Raw genomic sequence first — 23021 nt, forward strand, 5'->3', positions numbered from 1 at the left:
CCGCAAGCTGTTGACTCCAATTCACACAGTTAAAAGCCATTAACCATGGCTGGACCGCAGCCAGCCCAAGTTCAAGATCAGCACGCATGGCGAGTGTCAAAGAAATACATAAATTATTCATTTAGTGAATCAATCAATGGCAGTAAAAATACAAAATTAACGAAAGACGAAAAAAATATGTTCATTAAACACCCTGCGCAACTGCAAATTAAGGCAGAGTTGCTTTTAATAGAGTTGCTGAAACATGAAAAAAAAATATAAAGAAAAAGAAACCTGTAGATGAGAAGAGATGAGCTTGGGCAACGAGCGACGAGCGACTGAAGGAGGATTGACCAAGTCCAATATGCAAACAAAAACACACAAATCGCTGGAGGAAACAACAAAAGCGCCAAGGTGTTTGCTTCGATTTCAATGCGATTGAGACACACACAGGTGAGGGGAGGGGCACGGTCTGCTACTGGGCCTGTCATTTGCTGTGACAGCCCCGCAACAAACGCGACAGCGTCAGAGTGTCAGCTGGGCGTGTGTGTGGCGTGGCGGGCGTTTTAAAACGCGTCGAAAAGTCGCGCGTTCTCAACCAGTTTCATAAAATCGAAACGCTTAAATGTGGCTGTTGTCTAATAAATAATTGAAATTAATTTCATTAGCAAATTTCTAGCTAATGGCCAAAACTAAAAAAAGCACCTTTCGCAGCTCTAACGATCTTCTTTTACGGTTATCTAACCGTCCCTCCTCCTCCCTCCTCCCGCCTTTTTTTGGGCTCTTTCGCACGTGGACACCTTTAGACAAACTGTCTGAGAGAACCTTTCCAATCTGTTCCTATAGACATGGTCAATAATTATGCAATACACAGAGTGCCCCACAACCAGTTTGCCATCGCTGTCGTCATGTACGTGTATATATTCAAATCGCCCCAACTCAGCTTTGCGTTTGGGCTCAAGATGAGACCCGCCGCCACGGGCCCGATCAGTCGACGACGAAACGCGCGAACGCACGCAGCGCCCCCTGAAAAGCCAAAAAGTGAAATATCATTTGAAATTCAAATTCGTATCGGTTCGGTTCGGTTTGGCTAAGGACAGTCTCTCTCTCTCCCTTTCTCTCCCTCTCTCTCTCTCTCTCTCTCTCCATATATAGAGAGTATATATAGGCCGCGTCGCGCTGTGTTCTGTGTCAGAGCATCGCAAGATGTTGCCAGTGTCGCGTCCATTCTCAGTGCTCCTCTGCCTGATGCTGCTGCAGCTCAGCTTGGCGAGAATCTTTGAGCGCTGCGAACTGGCCGCCCTGCTGCAGAAGCAGTACGGATTGCCAGCAGTCCAGGTGGCCAACCTGGTGTGCATTGCGCAGCACTCGAGTGATTTGAACACGGCTGCCTTTGGCGGCGGCAGCGGACCGGGCGGCGGCTCGCACGGCATATTCCAGATCAGCGACGTCTACTGGTGCTCGCCGCCGGGACAGGGCGCGGGCTGTGGCCTGAACTGTGCCCGGCTGCGCGACGATGACATTGCGGACGATGTTGCGTGCGTGCGCAAGATCCACGCGGAGCATCAGCGCATCTCGGGGGATGGCTTCAACGCCTGGCAGGCCTACAATGCGTATTGTCGCCAGGATGCGGCCTCCTACGTGGCAGGCTGTGGTCTACAAACTGCTAACTCAAACGCCGTACGCGTGGCTGCCTCCTATCAGCAGCCGATCAAGGTGAGCTATCATCAGTCTACGCTGCTTCCAGTGCGGCCGCAGGGCAAGATCTACAGTCGCTGTGAGCTCGCACAGGAGCTGTTCTACCAGCACAAGCTGCCCATGCAGCAGATACCCACCTGGGTGTGCATCGCCCAGCACGAATCCTCCTACAACACGGCGGCAGTGGGTCGCCTGAATGCCGATGGCAGCGCGGATCACGGCCTTTTCCAGATCAGCGATCTGTACTGGTGCACGCACGATCAGCGCGGCGGCAAGGGCTGTCGTGCCGGCTGTCAACAATTCCTGGACTCCAGCATTGCGGACGATGTGCAGTGTATACGGCGCATTCACCAGGAGCACACACAGATATCGGGCGACGGCTTCAACGCTTGGACCGTCTACAATCGGGACTGTCGCAACCAGCGCTACGAGCAGGTGGCCGCCTGCTTTGCCAAGCCACCGCTGGTCGCGCCGGCCACACATCCAAATGCCATTGGCGGCAGCGTGGGCAAGTTCAGCTATGCCTATCCATCTGCTACGACGCCCAATCCCTACTACAGGCCTTCCAACAAGTTGCCCAACTATCAAGCGACGTCCAGCGTTCAGGGCAATCCTTTCCTGCGCCCGCGCCAGCCTCAAGTTCAGCCGCATCCCAATCTAATTGGATTACCCACAAAATCGCACTTTGCGAGCGTCTACAGCACGCCAGCTACCAATCCTTTGCTCAGCTTCAAGCACCACACAACACCCAAACAACAAACACCACAACACTTTTACACAACACCTACACGAGCTGGTAAAGTTTATAAACGCTGCGAATTGGCGCAAGAGTTGTATTTCTCACACAAGTTTCCCATGCAGGATATAGCCACTTGGGTGTGCATCGCGGAGCATGAATCCCGCCTGGATACGGCGGCGGTGGGTCGGCTGAACGCGGACGGCAGCGCGGATCACGGTCTGTTCCAGATCAGTGATCTCTACTGGTGCACGCACGGCGAAGGCGTCGGGGGCAAGGGCTGTCACATCGAGTGCGATCGTTTGCTGGACTCCGACATCTCGGATGATGTCAAGTGCATACGCACCATACACGAGGAGCACACACGCATCTCGGGGGATGGCTTCACTGCGTGGACAGTGTACAATGGTAATTGCAGGGATCGCAGCAGAGCGGAGATTGCCAGCTGCTTCGAGTCGAAAGAACTGGAAAAGGAACCCGCTAAGCCGGCCAAGCCGGCAGGCAACGAGCTGGTGAGGAAACCCAAGCCCAAGGGCAAGGTATACAATCGCTGTGAGCTGGCGCAGGAGCTCTATTACAAGCACAAGCTGCCCATGCGGGAGATACCCACCTGGGTGTGCATTGCCCAGCATGAATCCTCCTACAACACGGCTGCAGTGGGTCGCCTGAATGCCGATGGCAGCGAGGATCATGGACTGTTCCAGATCAGCGATCTCTACTGGTGCACGCACGGCGAGGGCGGTGGCAAGGCCTGTCACATTGAATGCGATCGTTTGCTGGACTCTGACATCTCGGATGATGTCCAATGCATCCGTACCATACACGAGGAGCACACGCGTCTATCGGGCGACGGCTTCAACGCCTGGACGGTGTATAATGGACACTGTCGGGGCCAAAGCCTGGCACAGTTGAGCGATTGCTTTGCAGGCAATGAAATTTCCGAGGCGGAGAAGCCCAACCATTATGGGGAGCGACCACAGGTGCAAGCTGCGCAACAGCAACCGGTCATAAAGATTGCAGCTAACCATGACTACGGGGCCAATCCTTTCCTGCAACGTCTAAGCGCATCGCAGACAGCTCCAGTGGCAATCCAAGCTATTAAAACAACTGTTAGGCCACCAGTCCAAATAACCGTGGTGCCTAATCATCCCTTTGGTTCAAATCCCTTTCTGCAGCAACTTAAGCCTCAGCAGCAAACCTCACTGGGCACATCCGAGACTCGCCCCATTAAGTTTATTGATCAAGAGCACGCTTCAAAGTCTAGCTACGATCACAATCCTTTTCTGAAGCCTATTTATAAGCCTTCTGCTAATGCCATTCAAGCCACTGACCAAAACAAACCCACCTCCCACTCCAATCACAGTCCAGCCCTTGTGCCTAATCCCTTTCTCAGTTCAGCGAATAAGCCAGAGGTCGGCCAGCCTAAAACAAGCACCACTTCCAAGCCTACATTGGCAGCTAAAGTTACGCATTATCCATACATAAGCAGCGACAGCTTTCGTCAGGAGGTCAATAAATTCACGGCCACATCGCCACATGATCTCCCGTCACAATCTACCCAAGGCACCAACACAACACCAGCACCAAAACCAACAGCAATTACAACCAAACTACCAACAACTCGAGCAACTACAACCATTCGCCCCTTTACAACAATCCGTCCATTTTCTATAAATAAGCCACCCCTCACTTCGAAAATTTCAACTCGCGCGCCAATAACTAGGACACCGATAACAACACCTCTATTAATATCGACAACTCGTCGTACAAAAACAAATGCAATAGAAAGCAAACCTATTCATACAACAAAAGCTCAAAGTACCATATTAACAAGACAAACAACAACCAGATCCACAACTCGCCAAACAACTACAAAATCGACAACTCGTCATACAACTACAAGACCCACGACTCGAGCTACCACAGCCAGACCTCCGACTCGTTACACAACAACTAGAGTCACAACTGGTCCCACAACGAGAACCCCAACAAGCCCCACTACAACAAGGCCTACGACTCGTCCTACAACGAGATCCACCACGCCTTCCACAACAGCCAGATCCACAGCTCGTCCGACACCGAGAGCAACAACACAGCAGACAACAACGATATCGACAACGCGTTTCACAACACCGAGACCCACAGCTCGACCTTCAACGCGAACCACAACACAACCGACGACAACGCGTTCCACAACAGCGAGACCCACAACTCGTCCTACAACAAGAGCAACAGCACAGCCAACAACAACGAGATCTACCACGCGCTCCACAACACCGAGACCCACGTCTCGCCCTACAACGAGAGCCACAACACAATCAACAACAACGAGACCCACAACGCGTTCCACAACAGGAGCCACAACACAATCAACAACAACGAGATCAACAACTCGTTCTACAACCACCTGGCGTCCATTTACATCAACGTGGTTCTCAACAACACGATACCCAATAACAACAACTACAGCCCGTCCCAGCTTAAAGTCATCCACCACATCTAAGGCAACAACCCGCTCGACTACAACAGCTCGCCCAACCACCACCAGATGGCCTCAGTTCTCCACGTCCCGCTTAAGTACTTCCACAACGCCCAGACCCTACCTATTTACCTCGACAACAACAACTCGTCGCCCCGCAACGACAGAAAGGAGTGCATCGACTAAGGATCCATTTGATCATCCCTTCTTTGCGAAATTTAAGGCAACATTTGACACAACTCGAACGTCGCCGTCAACTGTCACAAAGCCCACCGCGACGTCCACTTTGTCCAACCCAGGCAAATTCACTGCCAGCCCGTATTATGCCAAATTTAAGGAAAACAGCGTCAAAGCGGCAGCCAAAACGGCTTATGCCTACGATTTTGGCCAGAATCGAACAACAGCCAAATTGATCTAAGGTGAAACATTAACTAAAGCTTGGGTATATTGGTAGGGAATCTTGTAAATATGCGTGTAATGCGGTTAGTTTAGTTTGTATATTGACAAAATACTCATAAATTATTAATCTTAAGACACATAATTATGATTTAGATAATAAAACAAAAATAAACCACACACAAATACGCAAATTTAATTCAGTGCGGAGAGTGGAGAGTCAACCAGTCCGAAGACCTGACGACAAGCTTAATACTGCCAGCAGCGGCCGCGACAGTAAGTGGATGTTTTTGATTAATTTCATTAACTTGTTTTTCGCCTGGTGTTAGCCTTGTTAACATAAACAGCAACAAAGGCATACACACGACAACAGCGAATGGCGTGAGATAGCAAGTTATCAAATTATTGTGCATTTTATGTTTAATTTAAATTAATTATTTTTCTTTTTCAGCAACCTAATGTTTTGCTTTTTAAATTTCATTGAGTTGTATAATGACGTCATAAGAACCATTTTTAAATCGAAACAGTGCTGTACAATATTCCCGCTTACACTTGTTCATCTTTTACAGCACTTTTTTCAATTTGTGGAGGCTGCTGATTACCGATTAACCTCTATGAATCGATATCCCAGCCTATTATGTTCTTGTATTCTTAATATAAAAAATTAAATTGATATATATTGCTATCATTAAAGCTGCAATAAAATAAATCTCTTAATAATATATATATTTCATTACCATTAAAATAGGTTTTAGTATTTTGACCTGCATTTTAATGTCGTATTTTAATCGTTGCGAGAGCTGGTCACACTCATGAAAAAACTAATCTGCTTTCGGTGGACGGTTCGTAAACACTCAATTGTTGATTTTCGGCAATAAAAACGTAACGTTTAACGTTTAAAATGCGCTCCAGTGAACCGAGTTCAAATGCAAAATGAATTGAAGTGAGTGCCTTTGTCAAATAAGCCACAAATTTCGAAAAACTACTGCAGCCTGTACCAGCACCAACACCAGCCAGCCGCCCGAAGATAGCGACAGTCATCGAGCGCCCTACTTAGCAACAATTGCTTGTTGCACTACATTTTTTTCTTAAATATTCATCCCGCATATATTATATTTGTTAAAGCCTACATGCAGTAGGTCAAATAATGATGCACAAAAATGCGTCGGCAAAACGTGAGAGAATTCCAGGACAGGGAATGACAATTGTTTAACTTATGTGAAGTCGGCTGCGCGCAAATTGTAACTCGCGTGAAGCTGGCTACGCGCAACTTTCCACTCAAGTGAAGTTGGCTGCACGCAGTTTCTACTCGCCTCAAATGAGCTGTACACCGTTTTAGGCTGGCAGTGCCTCATTTTACTAGCGACATCTAGAGGCAGAAGCAAAAATTTTCAGCGTTGCGTTTTGTCTCGCACTTTTATCGACGTCTGTGCCCCTTGCGCGTTTACTGTCGTTTTGCACGCGCATTCGTGAAAATGGCGGCGTTGTCGCTCGGTCGCTGCCAAATTTTTTGTACATCCAAAATAATCAAAATAAAGCGACAATAAATACAGTGCTAAGCAAACTGTCCATGCCAGAGGCCGCGTGCGCGCGTGTGTGTGAAAATACAACAAAAGAAAAACGTTCTGGCTAACCCAAAGCAAATATTGTAACATTAATCAGCTAGCGACAAGGAGTCAACGTCGTCGCCAGCGCAGCAGCAGCAGCCGCGTGAATAAGCGAGTGCAAGTGCGAGCGCGAGCGTTTTGCTGCGGTTTCGCTTGTCAGCGGAGCACCCAAAGGCTTTGGCCAAGGTGAATACGAATATAATTATGCTAAATTAGCATCGCAGCGTCTCGTTTGTCGGCTTTCACCTGCGTCCCACACCCGCTACCGCCCCTTGTCTCGTAAACATCTGCGGCAGTTGCAAGCGAAAGGAAAAGAAAAAAAAACCACGCATTTGAGTTTTATGACCCACAGGTATATAACTGTGCCACAGCCAGGTAGTAGAAGCAGCTGCAGCCCCCGCGAGAGTGTACAAACAACAATTATGTGTAGATATTCCGCTATAAATACTAAAGTGACTAAAAATTTGCCTTGCAGTTTGCATCAAACGGCCACGCAGCATGCGAGTGATAAACAAGAGCTGTAACAACCACAACAACAACAACAGCAACAACAACATGATGCCACAGATGCACAGTTGATCAAGAAAACAGGCGGCTAAAGAACGTCACAAGCAGAAGAGAAACCGAACGGGGCCGTGTCCAGTTCCGGCTCTTCAAGCGCCAACGCTTCAAAAAACGAAACCGCCACCGGAACAGGAACCGCCACGCAATGAATAGCAGCCAAACGGCGCCAACGGCCACATCGGCCAACAGCAATCGCATCACCTTCACAACTCAGCCGCTGCCCAATGGCACCATCAATATAGGTGGCCCAGGGGGCGGGGGTGTTGGCCAGACGATCATCTCAACAGCACAGCTGCCAAATACGACGACGATCAAGACCATCACGGCGGGCATGGGTGGACATGGGGTGCCGGGTCTGTCGCAAGTGCAGCATCAGGTGCATCAGCAGTCGCATCAGCAGTCGCATCAGCAGCAACAAACGCAATCAGTAGGTGCCACCCAAACACAAACCTTAGTTATTAAATCCAATCACCATGCTGTCACCCTGCCGGCGGGTCTAGTATCAAGTGCACCAGCAGGAATCGTAACAATGACCAAGACCATCAATCAGGTATCCACCATCAAGCTAAACTCCCAACAACGTACTCGTATTGTATCGAGGCGATGATAGTAGTGCGCCGCGTTCTGGCGCCATTCCGTTCGCATCTCTCTGCCTGCGTCCAATGGTTACTCCTGTTCCACACACACATACATATCCGCACTCTCCAAACTCTTCAGTATTCACTTTGCTTTCTTCTGTTGTCCATTTAGACGACACGATTAGCGTGCCTTACAAAACTGTAACAGTGAACTCTCGATATATTGAACTGCCCGTAATAAATTAATTAAGCATTCATATTTTAAATAATTGTCAAATCTTACTTTCTAAAAAAACGAAGCTTTTTTAGCTCGCTATATTGAATGTTCACTGTATCTGAAAAAGGTTGTTGTATGCATATCGGTTGGTTGTTAAACAGCGTCTTATTTTCTGCACTTCATTTATTACAAAATTATGATTCCTACTTTCCATTTTAAATGAACTTTAACAAACGAATATATTTTACCCGCTGTCATACCAAATCTCCTTGCCTCCCGCTTCTTAACCTATGCTTTTTATTAAAAGATATAATTTTTGTAGATTTTCTCTGTGAACAAAATGCTTTTGAACGGTCGCTTTAGTACAACTCGTAGACGTCTTTCAAATTGGCCAGCACACTTCTTAATACCTCATTTTCATCTCATCATTTTATTAGACATTCATACCAAACCAATTTATAAAATGTATTTTGAGAACACACACAACTTCCGTGCACATTTGTTTGACTGTGATCTGTAAGCGAATGAACTGAGACCCACGACAATACGTGAAATGAGCGACTCTCGTGATCTGCTGCATGTTGTAGTGAAACAAAAATCAAAACAATAACTTAAACCTATCAAAGCTTTTGTAATCCGCCTATAGAACCCCAATAATGCAATGTTGAATTTATGATTTGACTAATCCTATCACGTATTTCACAGACCGGGCAACCGCTGCTTAACTCGATGCTGCCGGCCGGCGTTGTGGTCGGCATGCGGCCGCAGGCGCCGACGCAGCAGCAGCCAAAGAACATGCCCGCCAATCCGCTGAGTCGCGTCGTCATCAGCAACTCTCATATGGGTGGCGTTAGGCCACAGAGTCCATCGGTAAGTGTGACTAGAAAATGAGAAAATGCGTGTATCTGTAAGGAAAACTCTTGAGTTTTGTTGTTGTGGTGGGCTCTTCTCTACTAATCCACAAGGCTCCCTAATACAGCGCACTCACATGCACCCAAACCCCAACCACCCACTCACACTCACACACACACACACAAACACACACATATGTACATATACATGCATTTATATCAGCGGGTACGCCTTGTACTTTGAACTATTCTCTGTCTATTCTCTCTCTCTTTATTTTAGATAACTTTAGGCACACTTAATACAGGACAAACGCCTGCACTGTTAGTGAAAACGGATAATGGATTTCAGTTGTTGCGCGTGGGCACGGCCTCAACGACGGGCCCGCCGACGATGACACAGACCATATCTAACACCAGCAACAACAACAATAATAATAACAACAACAACACCACAACAACAACAACAAATCATCCCATAACCACACAGATACGTCTGCAAACTGTGCCGGCTGCAGCTGTAAGTAGATATCATGGCCAATCGTCATCCCAACAACAACAACAACAACAGCAACAAACGCAGCTGCAGCAACAGCAACAACAGCAACAGCATCAAACAACAACACAAGCATCCTCACAAGCAACAACTGCCAGCACTAGCATAGCACTACGCAAAACGATTGTCCGTACATCATCCACAATCCTCCCATCCAGCAATAATAATATTAATAATATCACCACCAATACCACCACCACAACCACTACCAACAACAACAACAACAACAACAAGCCCGCTACTAACCTGCAGCAGCAACAGCAGCAGAAGCTACAGCTACAACTGAAGCAGCAGCAACAAGCACAGCAGCAACATAAGCAACAGCAGCAACAGGCCTCAGCCAGCGCCAGCAGCGCAGCCGCCGCGGCCGCCGCAGCTGCTGCGGCAAATGTCGCGGCCACAATTAAGATCAAGCAAAATGTAAAAATCAAAGCTCAACTTGTTTAGAAATGGAAATTCGCATAGTTTCCAATATTATATATACTTTATATATTCTCTAAAACGCCTCTCTCTTGTCTGTTTATGCATTTGATCTGTTTTTTAACGCTACGCTTCAGTTTTCAATTTTGTTTAGACTTTCGGCCAGACTTCGAGCAATCGACTGTCCGCCCAACTTTTTCAATTTTCATTTCAATATATCTTATATAATATATACATATATATAATTGTACTTTTGCTCAGTTTTGCATGCTGCGTTGTAACTGTCTGTGTATTTGACTTGACGTATTCTTTTGATTTAGTTATTCGCTGTGGTAAAACGCGTTGCTGTTCGTTTTTTTTTTTTTTCGAAAATCAACAAAAAATCATTCAACTCTATTTTTTCATTTAGAAATTAAGAAGCATTATGATCATGAACAAGGCACCGAAGGCTATTCGGGCTCCGAATGGGGGTGTGTTATCAAAAGAAAACAAAAACATTTTAAACAAATTCAAAATTAATTTAAATATGTTGGCAAACAACATTTTTTGGCATTAGCTTATATGTTACTCCATTATTAATCACTAAAACCTCAACATCTGACCCGCACACCACTTGCACCCACTCATACACACACACCCACTAATAGGAGCCCGTAGCCCATGTGCGCCTCCATAAGAGTCACTCAACTATTTTCTGGTTTTAACTTATCGCTTATCGCTTTTTATTTGCACTGACTGCGCACAGTTGCTTCAAACATTTGTTTGTTAATCTATAATGTTTATTTTAACCACAGTCAATGACCAGCACCACCGCCTCCAGCAACATAATTGTCAACTCGGTGGCCAGCAGCAATGCGCATAGTTTTAGCAGCGCCTCACATCCGCCGCATTTGGCGCAGCTCCAGCAACAGCATCAGCAGCAGCAACAACAACCGCATTTGCCGCAAGTAACGCAAATCCAAACGATACCAGCCGCACAGACGCATTCGCAAGCCAACAACGTGCAGGTGGCATCTGCAGCGGCGGCAACGGCGGTAGCGAATGCGAACGCAACATCAACGACAACGGCTGCGCAGGGCAATACCAAAGAAAAGTGTCGCAAGTTTTTAGCCAATTTAATTGAATTGTCGACACGCGAACCGAAGCCGGTGGAGAAAAATGTGCGCACGCTCATCCAGGAGCTGGTCAATGCGAATGTAGAGCCGGAGGAATTTTGTGATCGCCTGGAGCGTTTGCTCAACGCCAGTCCACAGCCGTGCCTCATTGGGTTTCTCAAGGTAAGCTATTATTGAATGTTATGCCAAATGTTTACTAATTTGCGCCTTCGTCTGCAGAAAAGTCTGCCACTGCTGCGTCAGGCTCTCTACACCAAGGAGCTGGTCATTGAGGGCATTAAACCGCCACCACAGCATGTGTTGGGATTGGCTGGACTTCCGCCACAGCTTCCGGTAAGTCATGCCTAACGCTCAATCCATCCAATCAATCAAACTACTATTAACCCCACAATCTTTTCACAGAAAATTCAAGCGCAAATCCGTCCGATTGGACTCAGCCAGACGACGACCATCGGACAGACGCAGGTGCGCATGATAACACCAAATGCATTGGGCACGCCGAGGCCGACCATTGGCCACACGACGATATCCAAGCAGCCGCCAAACATTCGATTGCCCACAGCGCCGCGTCTGGCCATACGCGGCCAAATGCCTTCGCTGCCAATGCCCGCGCAGGCGGTAAGTATAAGAATGACATCTGACCTTATGCAAACAGACTTTCACTCTCCACATCCACCCAGAACATTGTGCAAATACGCGGCCCGCATAACGCACAGCTGCAGCGCCCGGGATCGGTTCAAATACGTGCCACGTCCCGTCCGCCAAACAGTACGCCCACGAACAAAGTCACTGCCGTCAAGGTTGGTCAGACACAGATCAAGGCCATAACGTCCAGTTTGCATCCGCCCTCGCTGGCGGCCATATCATCGAACAGTGGACCACCGCCAACGCCGACGTTATCAGTACTATCGACGATAAATTCAGCATCGACGACATCGTTGCCGGTGCCATCGTTGCCTACAGTTCATCTGCCGCCGGAAGCGTTGCGTGCGCGCGAACAGATGCAGAACTCGCTGCATCACAACAACAACAATCACTTTGAGCCAAAGCTCGTTGAGATTAAGGCACCGCAGCTGCCGCATATGGAACGCATCAATGCCTCGCTGACGCCTATTTCGGCCAAGGCGATGCCGCGTGGCGCGATGCCCATGGCGAACAAATCGGCGAATAAAAAGAAAAGGGATACGATCGATCGGGATGGCAAGGATGAGAGGGCAAACAGCGGTAGTGGGATGGCGGGGTCAGCAGCGGCTGCGGCCGCAAATTCGTTTTTCCAACAAAGCTCCATGTCATCATCGATATATGGCGATGATGATATTAACGATGTGGCAGCCATGGGCGGTGTTAATCTAGCCGAGGAATCGCAGCGCATTCTGGGATGCACGGAGAACATTGGAACGCAGATACGATCCTGCAAGGATGAGGTGTTTCTCAACTTGCCAGCGTTGCAGGCACGAATACGCGCGATAACCGCGGAACGTGGCTTAGATGAACCTTCGCAGGATGTTGCCGTGCTCATATCACATGCGTGCCAGGAACGGCTCAAGAATATTGTGGAGAAGTTGGCTGTGATAGCGGAGCACCGCATTGATGTCATCAAGGTGGGTTCATGCTCTCACTGCTCTGCAGTTCGGCTTTAAATAAATCCTGTCTATCCCACAGTTGGATCCACGCTATGAGCCCGCGAAGGATGTCCGCGGTCAAATCAAGTTTTTGGAGGAGTTGGACAAGGCTGAGCAGAAGCGTCACGAGGAGCTGGAGCGCGAGATGCTACTGCGAGCGGCCAAGTCCAGAACGCGAGTCGAAGATCCCGAGCAAGCAAAGATGAAGGCGAGGGTAAGAATCAATTGCACCTGCAATTCCAGCTGCCTTATCTTACACATATTACTCTTTCCAGGCGAAAGAAATGCAGCGTGCGGAAATGGAAGAGCTGCGACAGCGCGATGCGAATTTGACGGCACTGCAGGCAATTGGACCACGGAAAAAACTCAAACTGGACAGCGATGCGGCCGGTGTGGGCGTGGTGAGTAACATCAACTTACCAGCGACCATTCGATTGCTTACTCAACAAACATGGCATCTGCTCTACACACACAGGGTTCCAGTGGCGGCGGTCTGCTGAGCAACACCGGTACGGCGACCACAACGTTGCGGCCGCGCATCAAGCGTGTCAATCTGCGCGACATGCTCTTCTTTATGGAGCAGGAGCGCGAGTTTTGTCGCAGCTCGGTGCTGTTCAAGACTTACCTCAAGTGATCGCTGCTGGCGCCGCTGTTGTTCACATACCTACGCACCCATACGAGCTCTCCTGCGTCTACTCCTACTCCTACTCCAACTCCAACTCCTGCTCTGGCTTCGGCTCCAGCTCCAGCTCCAGCTATCGTTCTTCTATTAGCGTCTAGCAGCTGCGTTCATCAATTTGCAATATTATTTAGCTGTCAGATTTAACTGCGTCGTCCCTTTGTTGTTTTAGTTAGGCGCCCTATTTAAATAACGTATGCGTAGAAATACCAACTAAATTGTAATTAAAAGTTTTTTAAATCTAATTTACAAATCGTTTTCCAATTAAATAGCCAGCAACACTTAAACCAAACCAATCCAAAAACACAAAAGAGAAACCAACAACAACAACAAAACTCACAGTAGCAAAAACAAAACAAAAACTCAACGTGCAGTCAGCCAGCGTTTGATTTTGTAATTTTTAACATAATTAATTGCATTAATTGCATTGACGGCCTTATCTAAACGATATAAACATATAAATAATATGATTAAATTGTGTAGCTTAGTTTGTTAAACGAAATCGAGCGTAAATAAATAGATCTAAGTTAGATTGCGGCATTCAAGTCGAAGAACATAACATGGTTTTTAAAACCATCAAGGCAAGCAAAAAGAATAAAAAGAGAGAAAACAATTAAAAACAGATAAAAGAAAACACAGCAAAAGGAGAAATATACACATAATATGGCATAATACATTGAACTAGTTGTAGTTGTTTAAACAAATTGATGTAATTTTAATTAGCTTATGTATAAAACAATTAACAGAAACAAATGATAACAAAAAAAAACAAAAAAACAAAATACACATGTAAAAAGTCCAGAATAAGTTTTTTCTATAGTTTAACTAGGTAAACGCAACGTAATTAACAAATTTACGACAAAGAACTAAAACCGGAACGTAGTTTTAGACACTAAACATATGGTTTTTTATTAGTGAGGCGTTCGTTCAACCAAAATGGTTCATCCAATCAATGGATTATGTGCATATTATAATGTTCTAGCAGGCGGTTCTTTAATTGAACACATTTGCACCAGCCACAAAATAGTTAAATTTTATACAAAGTAAACAAACAAAAATTGTAAAATACATTTATATTCGACTACGTACATATTAAAAAACAAATACAAATTTAAATTCTGCGTGTGTGCTAAACAGTTACAATATGATCAAGCGAAAAACAAACAAAACAAAAAAAAAAAAAGAAACAGTCGAAAACAACAAACGTAAAGAGCGCATAGTTTAGTAGTCATATAACTAAATATATTATATACATCTATAAATATATACATACATATTATGTTTTACAATTAATAAATACAAAAACCTATTGTATGTATAAATTAAGTTTAAAATGAGAAAAACCTAAAAAAAAACTAAAAACAAAATACAACAAAAAAATAAAACAAACTTCAGAAAAACTAAAATTTGCCGCAGATTAATCATTTTGAATGTTGAGAATGTGTAACGGTATCTCAGTTAATTAGCTAGTTAATTCATTATATTGTATGTAGTTGAATTTACCAATTTTTTATTGCTATTTTTTGTATTCATTTTATTATTATTAATATTATTATTATCATAATTATTATTATTAACATAAAAATAAAACCAAATGGACATTTGGACCCAAATTATCTGCCCCATCGTCAGCCAATTTCAATGTCGTTCAGCTCTTGTTTTTATTTTCATACGTTCATACGGAATATACTAGAATTGATAAATTAGCTAAGCTTAAAGCTTTGCAACCCTTTTAATATAAACAACGTGTTTTTTGTTTCGTTTCAATAGTTTCTGCCATTAACTTTATTATTGTTTCATTCATTATTATCAACATTTGCAATTACCTACTGTGACGGCTAATTATTTCGTATGTGTCTAAGTGTTTTTTGTTTTTATTTTATATCTTTTGCTAAACTCTATGCATTTTAAGTTTCGCTTAATTAACTACACCCCCGATGCGACGGCGCCAGCTAATTCATCTGATCTGGCGAATTGCAGATATTCCTTTATATCGTAGTCGAACAGATCAAAGTCGAATCTGTGAGTATATACATACGTTAAGGTTTTTTGTTTAATTTTAAGGCCTGTTGGACTTACCGGTAATATTCGTATAGCTCCATCATCTCCTGCTTGGTGAGCTGGGAATAGAACTGCTGTTGCAGCTCCTGTGTCTTTCTGTCTCCTTTGCCCATGTTGCGCCAGACGGGCGCTATGACGCGCTGGAGGCCAGTCTTTTCAATTAGATATAGTTGATCCTCGGCCAGCGATTCGAACTTCAATATCATATCGAATCGAATCAGGCAGGGCGTGCAGAACGATGTGGCCGACACAAAGTGCATGTCTATGTAGTTGCCCCGCTTCACCTGATCCAGCAGCCAGTGCACGAACTCGGGAAACGACGGATACTTTGTGGTGCCGGCACGTGAGATCAACTTGGGCTGCAATGGATTCAAACAAGTTAGCGAAGCTTAAGTATATATAATCTTGGATACACCAAATACACCACCTTCTTTCGATAGGTCCGCACAATGCTGCGGCCAAGTTTGTCGTGAAAGGAATAGGGCAGCGCGAACACGATCTTGTCTCGATAGGCGCTCAGCAGTCTTTCGAAGGGGTTTCTAGCTATGATAAATGTAATTGAATCGTTTTGCGCCTCGTGCAGCTGCAAAAAAGAACATTAATTGATATCTCAAATTGAGATAGATCTCACTTGGGCCTAGATCTCACCTCTTGCAGCGTTACGCGCGGATAACGCTCTCTGGCCAGATTGAGCAGAATCTTTTTGGTCTTAAGCAAATAACTCGGCGTGTAGCCGGCCAGCACATTGAAATTGAACATCCAGGATGAGGAGGCCGCCTTGAAGACATTGCACCTGCAATCATTGGACGAACATGCTCTAATACAGATATCCGCTAACAGTGCAGATTTGGTCTTACCATATTATATGATATTTTTTATTAACCAAAAACTCCCAAGTATTGGGCGTATGCCAGGAATCCTGTCCTGTAATTATAATAGAAACTATTTATAGAACCTATAAAAGAGTCGGAAATTCTATTTGCCAAGCCTCACCCAGCACATCCAGTCCGAACTCGGAGCACTTGTCCTTCAGTCTATTGAGCCGCGCCTCCATACGCTGCGCCCGCATAAAGATAAAGCGTATATATGGTATGTAATACCTGTTAACAATGGCCATAATGGTAACCCCAAAAGCACCTACCACGGACATTTCCTGCATTTCCTCCTCTGAGAGCGACTGCACAGCATAGTCGGGTATGAGCGAGAGTCCCGTTTCATTGTTGATCTGTTGGAATAGTTGGGAGCAAGAGCGGATAAATGAGCCATTGGTTGGGTCAGGGTAACAGGCACTTAATGACTATATTTATAAGCAAATGTTTTCGAGGAGGAGGAGGAGGAACCCGACGACGGGCCATGCCATGCCAAGCCCAAAGCAACTGCCAATCATTCATTTGGGGATCGAGAATAGATGAGGCCAAAGAATTTTAATTCCTGCGCGCTTTTTTAATGCACCCATAAATTTGACGGAATGTGTTATTGTTGTTGTTGTTGTTGTTGTTGTTGTTTTAGTGTTTACTTTGCCATTAACAATGTGAGTGTTTGGTTGTGTGTGTGTGTGGGTTAAATATTTACTTTATCAACATAGCGCCACTTATTCTTAGTCTTGCCCGTTGCGACCACGGTTAGTTCCTTGTTTTTGTTTTTGTTCAGCAGCAGCACAGGATAACGAAATGTTTGACCCGCCGCCGCCGGCTGCTGCCGCTGTTGCCGCTGTTTCCGCTGCTGCTGCTGTTGCTGCTGCTGTTGCTGTAGCTGTGGCTGTGGCTGTTGCGCATTAAAAGCCTAAAAAAGCATTTGCATTTAGACGTGTTACACAGAGAAACAGTTGCTTAAATGCAAACATGACGTGGCGTATGCGTAATATACAAGCGTTTCGGTTATGATGCTCAGCAAAGCGGTCCTAAATAAATGCATAAAGCACTGCTCAAGGCGCAACTGACACCGCTGACCCCACTGACAGCCCCACTGACAGCACCACTGACTCATGTCGCTGGCATGCCAGTGTCAAGGTAGCCTCAACGAGCCCAATTAAAATCCCACTGGGCAGCTCTGTCAACTGGCATCGTTATAAATCTAGATGATTGTTTAGCGGTCATTGTGGCTCGTATAACTATACCCTGCTTTCAAACTGTTGGTGGGTAGGGTATATTATATAAAACAGTAGGCAAAGCCAAACAAAAAGCAGTAAAATCTGAATAAACGTTAACTACTTATGAAAGTAAGCTTAAGCTTTACATGCAAATTTAAATATCAATTCTAATATATATAAAGATATTGTTGAATTTCTCGTGTTTTTAAAGTTTACTACCTTTATTATCTTAAATTATAATCCAATATTTATAACTAAAATCTTAAGGCTCTACTTAGGCCGCCTCCATAACTGGACATAGCCTACTTTTAAGCGCAACTAACTTAAGCACATATATTATTTCTATGTACGAGGCATCTCTTAGTCGATCACACAGGATTTTAGCAAATGAATTCGCAGCAAAAGTGGCGCTATGTGCATGACATGAACTGTGGCAGGTTATTACATATGTGTGTGTGTGTATATGGGAGATGTGATATGTGGGCGTGATGTGGGCGGTCTGCCGCTTAAGCAGCACTCGGTGCCTGCGCGTGTTTGTATGTGCGTGCGTGTGTGCGTAGGTGAGTTTGGTGTGTTACGTGTTAGCCGCTGTGCCTAATTATGCCAATGTTGAGCAGAACACGGCGTATGCGTGTTTTATTTCTTTTATTTAACATTTTTTGTGGCTGCCTAAGCATTAAGTCACCATTATTTAATGTAGCAAAAATTAGAGGCCAACTTTCCATTGATATGTGTTTGCTTTGGTCCCAAGCATCGATTTTCCTGCGCCTCTGACGTGTCCTGACCAAGTGCTATTTCCCGCCAAGGCAATTAGATTCAGCCCACGCGAATGTTCTTAAATGCAAGTGGCCTAAGGACATATTGCAATCCGCAGCGAAGGGGGGGGGGGGGGACGCCTTTGTGTCTGGCAAGCAAAGCTAAAGTACCTAAGGCAAAGCATTGCCTAGGGAGGCGTTCAATAGTAGGCGTGTCAATTCCACATTTAAGTGTCAATTGGTAATTGGCAATGAGAAATTTCACACACACACACACACAACTGACGGCAGGCCTGAACAAATTTCATTTTAATTTGCACTTTTTAAGAGCGCACTCTAGAAATGGACCCCCCGTAATACGCCTCGTTTTGGGTTGCTAAATGTGTAACGAGGTGTTAAAAACTTTGATAAATAAACAAGCGTAAATAATGAAATTTAATTAAGCATTTGAAAATTGCCCATTCGTACTGTTTGCATACGGCAAATATATATGTGTGTGTGTGTGTAAGTGTAGCTATATCTAGAATATTATTATTGTATCTTGTGAATGCCCTTCACACAGCACGCGTGCCTATTCACAGCTATACGAATGCGATTAAGGCCCCAGCAGATGCTCTGCACGTATCTAGTATAAACTAGTTCTTGGAAATTGTACAAATTCGCTAAATTACGAATAGACAGAGAGCTGAGAGCATATATGTAGGTGCATATTGTAATTTATATATTTGAGCGTAGTGGAAATTTATTTGTTTGAAGCGTGGAAAGTACCCAAATTTGTTAAGCTATGAATAGTAAAAGTATTGCCTTTGCTAAATTTGAATCTAACCAATATAATTACAGGGTATAGAAGTCATTAAGGGATTTTTCCACTCGAAATGCTTCTGTCTAAGTTCCATTCGACATTGATCTATTGGTTAATGTTTCACAATTGATTGCTGGAATTGTTATTGGGAGTTTTTATGGGGCTGCGTAATGCATTGAATAACGAGCAATCGATTGGCGGCAATTTGCTTGTTGTCAGGGGCAGCCCCTGCAAACATTTGCGCCATATGGTATATAATCCAAAACAAACTGTGTTTGCAGGCCACTTAAAAGCTACCAGGCTACCAGCTAACAACAACTACAAAGGTGCTTACGACCTTGGCCAAACACACGCTCACACACACACACACACACAACACTATCCTATATGAATGTGTTGTGCTTGCTGTGCAATTTTACTATATATATGTACTATACACATATACAACATACTATAATATATATATATGAATATAGGCACACACTCACCTCGTATCCCTTAATCTTTTGCAGCTGCTCATTCCATACCAAATAGATGAGCGATAGGGGCAGCAGTAGGAGCGATAAGGCCGTAAAGATGAGCAAATATCGCCGAACGCGACAATTTGCGTTGCTCTTGTTCAATTTCATTTAAACACAAGGCCAAATGCATAGGAACTGTTTGTAGTTTAGTTAGCCATTCGCTCGACACTCATGTTATTCATAATTGTATTATTTCTCGTATTCATATTTATTTTGATATATTTTCCTTTGCCATTGATGTACGACATTTTCTACTTTTTTCGACTTTATTTTATTTTTTTTTGTTGCTTTCTATTTTTTGTTTATATTTTTACTTTTGGCTGTCGCTGCTACGCGGTAAATGTTGCGTGCAGTTGGCGACAGTTTTTGTACAATTTGCTCATAGCCTTTTTGATGCCAGTTTGTTGTTGCTGCTGTTTAGCTATATTTAGTTGCTGTGCTATATATTGAGAATATATAAATATACAAATAGTTAGTACGGGCATGTAGCATACCCAGCATAATTGATGACAAACATTTCTACTGCTGCTGTGCAAAGACTTGGCCGGAACCCTTTTGGGGCCGTATTTATAGCCCAGCTAACAGTGTAAAATTGTGTCACTGCAACAAAAACATAACAATTGAATTTTCGGTGGGTTTTTTTTTTGTTGGGGGTGTCTTTTATGACTCGGTATTAGGGTGCCAACCAGCTGCCCGCTGCTGCTGCAAGGAGTCAAGATGTCAATTATTGATTTTTACGACTCTGTTGGAGCGCGGAGTGGGGATGGGGGAGGGGGGAGTTTGCTTGACAGTGGCAGGTGCAATGCCGTTGCCTGACTTTGAGCTGCTTCGCCTCACTCAGCAGCTAGTAAAATTTAATTTGTTTATCAGACCGTATGCGAAAGAAATACAAATATCAAATATAATTTAACAGCAATTTGTTTTTTTTTGCCAACTTTTTAGGCAATGCTCCAAGTTTGGCTCGGTATTTGTATAAAATTCGTGCAAATTGGCGCACGACACACACAAACACACACACACACACACACAGGCGTCACATACTCACACCCACAGCACACAGCACACACATGCAAACAATCAGAAGCATGCAAACAAAACAAATGAAGGCGCACGCGGCGTATACGTAATGCTATCAATTGCTGGCGTGCCTCGCGCGACAATTGCTGCCAGTTTGTTGTTGGTTTTCGATTGTGTGCCAATTGAAAGACGCTCAATCAATATTAATTGAAGCAGCCACCGTGATTTTGTATTCGCCCAGCAAACAAAAAAAAAACAAACTAAACACTGCAAAACGCTCGCAATTGGTGGGCGTGCGAAACTGTTGCGGGCCGACCGAGGGGGTGGGGGCGGATATATAGCAGCCAGCAAACATAACACAGCACAACACAACAGAGAACAGAGCACACACAACGCACCGTTCCGAGCAACGCACATTTCACGAATGAATTCAAATGCGAAATGAGCACAGGCAGCTACTGAATTGGCTGCTCCCGCCTCCGACCGCTCCGCACCCTTCGACCGTTCAATCGACTCTCCCGACTGCCGACTGCCCGGACTATTCGACTGTCAGTTTCAGTTTGAAATTTTTAGTTTCTTTGCGCCGGCGTCGCCCATGCGGCAGCTCTTGCCTGCTGGCGTTCTTTGGACGGAGAGCGCGTTGTTTGTTGGTAGCTGAGTCTGTGCTTTTGATTTGTTTATCGGCGAGCGAAGAGCTCAGTTTTTTACGCTGCCGTAGGGCAAACATTTTTGTTTATAGCTGGGCAAAAGGCAAGGCCGGCAAGAGTAGCAGCTAAATTTGAATGCGCAGAGAGAACTTCGACGAGAAGACTGTGCCAATGGTGGGGGTTGCTTTCAGAGCAGAGGGTGGCTTATAAAGTTAGGACATATGTTCCCAATAATATTTTATTCTTATTGTAAGCATTAGATATAGTTACAAAGTGAAAAGCACTGGCATCTAAAATAGAAAGACTACTTTATATAAAATATTAAATCATATATTTGCACTAATTTAGTTTGTTCCGACAACCATTTAGTTAAAACATGCTCATTGCAAGTTCCATAAAGTATTACAAAAATTCACTTGGTGATATTTTGAGGTAAAATATTTCGTTGCTAAATGCATATATGGTAGTTATATATGTGCTGCTCAGTACTTTATCAGGGAATGTACATCGCAGTCCAGCTTCTTGCGGCCATCCAATGCCACCAGCTCGATGACAACCAAGCTTTCCAGCACCACGCCACCCAACTTGCGTACCAGCGCCGTGGCAGCCAACAGTGAACCACCCGTTGCCAAAAGATCATCGACAATGACCACCTTTTGGCCCGGCTTGATTGCTGCGCGCTGCAGCTCAAATGTGTCCTATAAGAATAACATTATAGCAGAGAAATATTACGACAGGTTTGGCTGCTTACCGAACCGTATTCCAGCTGATATTCTACGGCGACCACCTCGCCCGCCAGTTTGCCCTTCTTGCGTATGGGTGCACAGCCCACGCCCAGCTCGGTGGCCAGCAGCAGATTAAAGAGAAAACCACGCGAATCCAGACCCACTATTAGCTCCACATCTGGATGGACGGTGCGGATGTGCTTTGCCAGCAAATCACGCAGATAAACACATGCTTTGCCATCGGTGAGGGCGCCGAATATGTCACTGCCAGACAATTAGAGATAAGATCGGGAACACATGTTAATCAACTGATAGGAAGTTAACTATGTATAATAAACAATATACATGTTAAATAGCACTTTGATGGAGTGATAAGCTAACTGACCCACCGGAAAACAATGCCCTTCTTTGGGAAGTCAACATATTCGCCAATCTTTGACTTCACATAGTCGAGTTTATCTGCAGCACTCAGTTCGCTCATTTTGGCAGCGGCTTTAGCTCAGGCTTTATCTCTTGTTGCAGAATTGAAGAATTTTAAAAAATAAATTGAAATCTTACGCCCGCTACGTGAGTATCGCGTGGTGCCTTGAAAACTGACTCTAAAAAAGATTGTGCGGCAACAGCTGAAAACCCAACTGCTAATCAGCTGTGCAAGGTGGTTACTAGTGGTGACAAATAACAGGGTTGACTCGACGACGTATTTTTAGGAACTGGCGGGAAAATTTGAATTTTTCATTCGATTCGGTCATAGTGTTAAATTTAATTGATAATTTTTTGGGATATCTCAGACAAATAATGCCCGATTTTGGAATTTAATACCATTTTGGACTCGTTGACTTTACAAACGAATCGGTTTTTGGTCAACTACTTCTTCTTACCCATCAATTTTGAATGCCTATTGATAGTATGG

General features: G+C 44.8%; 4 protein-coding genes across 11 annotated transcripts; 2 read left to right on the forward strand and 2 right to left on the reverse strand.

Annotated features, from left to right (window-relative positions):
- The first annotated feature begins 1185 nt into the window (after positions 1-1185).
- On the forward strand, positions 1186-5513 carry LOC135432813 (uncharacterized). The gene has a single exon (XM_064688642.1). The coding sequence runs from the start codon at positions 1186-1188 to the stop codon at positions 5308-5310; it is 4125 nt and encodes a 1374-aa protein (XP_064544712.1). The 3' UTR covers positions 5311-5513.
- Positions 5514-6091: 578 nt separating this feature from the next.
- On the forward strand, positions 6092-14681 carry Taf4 (TBP-associated factor 4). 7 transcript variants are annotated; one of them, XM_064688716.1, is made up of 11 exons: positions 6092-6231; positions 7371-8009; positions 8960-9124; positions 9386-10078; positions 10873-11355; positions 11413-11526; positions 11596-11811; positions 11874-12794; positions 12856-13029; positions 13091-13216; positions 13291-14681. In XM_064688716.1, exons 2-11 carry the CDS (start codon positions 7605-7607, stop codon positions 13447-13449), a joined length of 3456 nt encoding a protein of 1151 aa, XP_064544786.1. In that variant the 5' UTR covers positions 6092-6231; positions 7371-7604; the 3' UTR covers positions 13450-14681. The 7 variants fall into 7 exon arrangements, with proteins under 7 accessions (XP_064544786.1, XP_064544785.1, XP_064544788.1 ...); XM_064688715.1 differs by lacking the exon at positions 6092-6231 and adding an exon at positions 6532-7081; XM_064688718.1 differs by lacking the exon at positions 6092-6231 and adding an exon at positions 6532-7081 and having other exon boundaries at positions 9386-9622.
- Positions 14682-15336: 655 nt separating this feature from the next.
- On the reverse strand, positions 15337-21268 carry LOC135432797 (carbohydrate sulfotransferase 11). Of its 2 annotated transcripts, XM_064688627.1 has the most exons (10): positions 21138-21268; positions 19690-20161; positions 17128-17337; positions 16697-16780; positions 16549-16612; positions 16413-16479; positions 16204-16348; positions 15983-16138; positions 15574-15914; positions 15337-15514 (listed from the first exon to the last, which is right to left on the reverse strand). In XM_064688627.1, the coding sequence occupies exons 2-10, from the start codon at positions 19828-19830 to the stop codon at positions 15421-15423; spliced, it is 1302 nt and encodes a 433-aa protein (XP_064544697.1). In that variant the 5' UTR covers positions 19831-20161; positions 21138-21268; the 3' UTR covers positions 15337-15420. The 2 variants fall into 2 exon arrangements, with proteins under 2 accessions (XP_064544697.1, XP_064544698.1); XM_064688628.1 differs by lacking the exon at positions 17128-17337 and having other exon boundaries at positions 21138-21261.
- Positions 21269-21701: 433 nt separating this feature from the next.
- Aprt (adenine phosphoribosyltransferase) lies at positions 21702-22716 on the reverse strand. The gene is made up of 3 exons (XM_064688463.1): positions 22501-22716; positions 22138-22375; positions 21702-22084 (listed from the first exon to the last, which is right to left on the reverse strand). Exons 1-3 carry the CDS (start codon positions 22590-22592, stop codon positions 21869-21871), a joined length of 546 nt encoding a protein of 181 aa, XP_064544533.1. The 5' UTR covers positions 22593-22716; the 3' UTR covers positions 21702-21868.
- Positions 22717-23021: the final 305 nt, after the last annotated feature.

The sequence above is a fragment of the Drosophila montana genome, unplaced genomic scaffold (assembly GCF_035044405.1).
Source record: "Drosophila montana isolate Dmon_TW-CO22-7 unplaced genomic scaffold, ASM3504440v1 contig_3213_1, whole genome shotgun sequence".
In the NCBI taxonomy this organism is placed as follows: Eukaryota; Metazoa; Arthropoda; class Insecta; order Diptera; family Drosophilidae; genus Drosophila; species Drosophila montana.

Bases quoted from the DNA above. Each gene is read 5' to 3' on its own strand.
- LOC135432813 (XM_064688642.1), top strand. From the start codon at position 1,186: ATGTTGCCAGTGTCGCGTCCATTCTCAGTGCTCCTCTGCCTGATGCTG.
- Taf4 (XM_064688716.1), top strand. From the start codon at position 7,605: ATGAATAGCAGCCAAACGGCGCCAACGGCCACATCGGCCAACAGCAAT. The intron at 9,125-9,385 runs GTAAGTGTGACT...TCTTTATTTTAG, and splicing joins TTAGGCCACAGAGTCCATCG to ATAACTTTAGGCACACTTAA. The intron at 10,079-10,872 runs GTAAAAATCAAA...TTTTAACCACAG, and splicing joins CAATTAAGATCAAGCAAAAT to TCAATGACCAGCACCACCGC.
- LOC135432797 (XM_064688627.1), bottom strand. From the start codon at position 19,830: ATGAAATTGAACAAGAGCAACGCAAATTGTCGCGTTCGGCGATATTTG. The intron at 16,781-17,127 runs GTAAATATTTAA...CTATTCCAACAG, and splicing joins AGTGGCGCTATGTTGATAAA to ATCAACAATGAAACGGGACT. The intron at 16,613-16,696 runs GTAGGTGCTTTT...ATGCGGGCGCAG, and splicing joins AAATGCAGGAAATGTCCGTG to CGTATGGAGGCGCGGCTCAA.
- Aprt (XM_064688463.1), bottom strand. From the start codon at position 22,592: ATGAGCGAACTGAGTGCTGCAGATAAACTCGACTATGTGAAGTCAAAG. The intron at 22,376-22,500 runs GTGGGTCAGTTA...ATTGTCTGGCAG, and splicing joins AAGAAGGGCATTGTTTTCCG to TGACATATTCGGCGCCCTCA. The intron at 22,085-22,137 runs GTAAGCAGCCAA...TTATTCTTATAG, and splicing joins ATCAGCTGGAATACGGTTCG to GACACATTTGAGCTGCAGCG.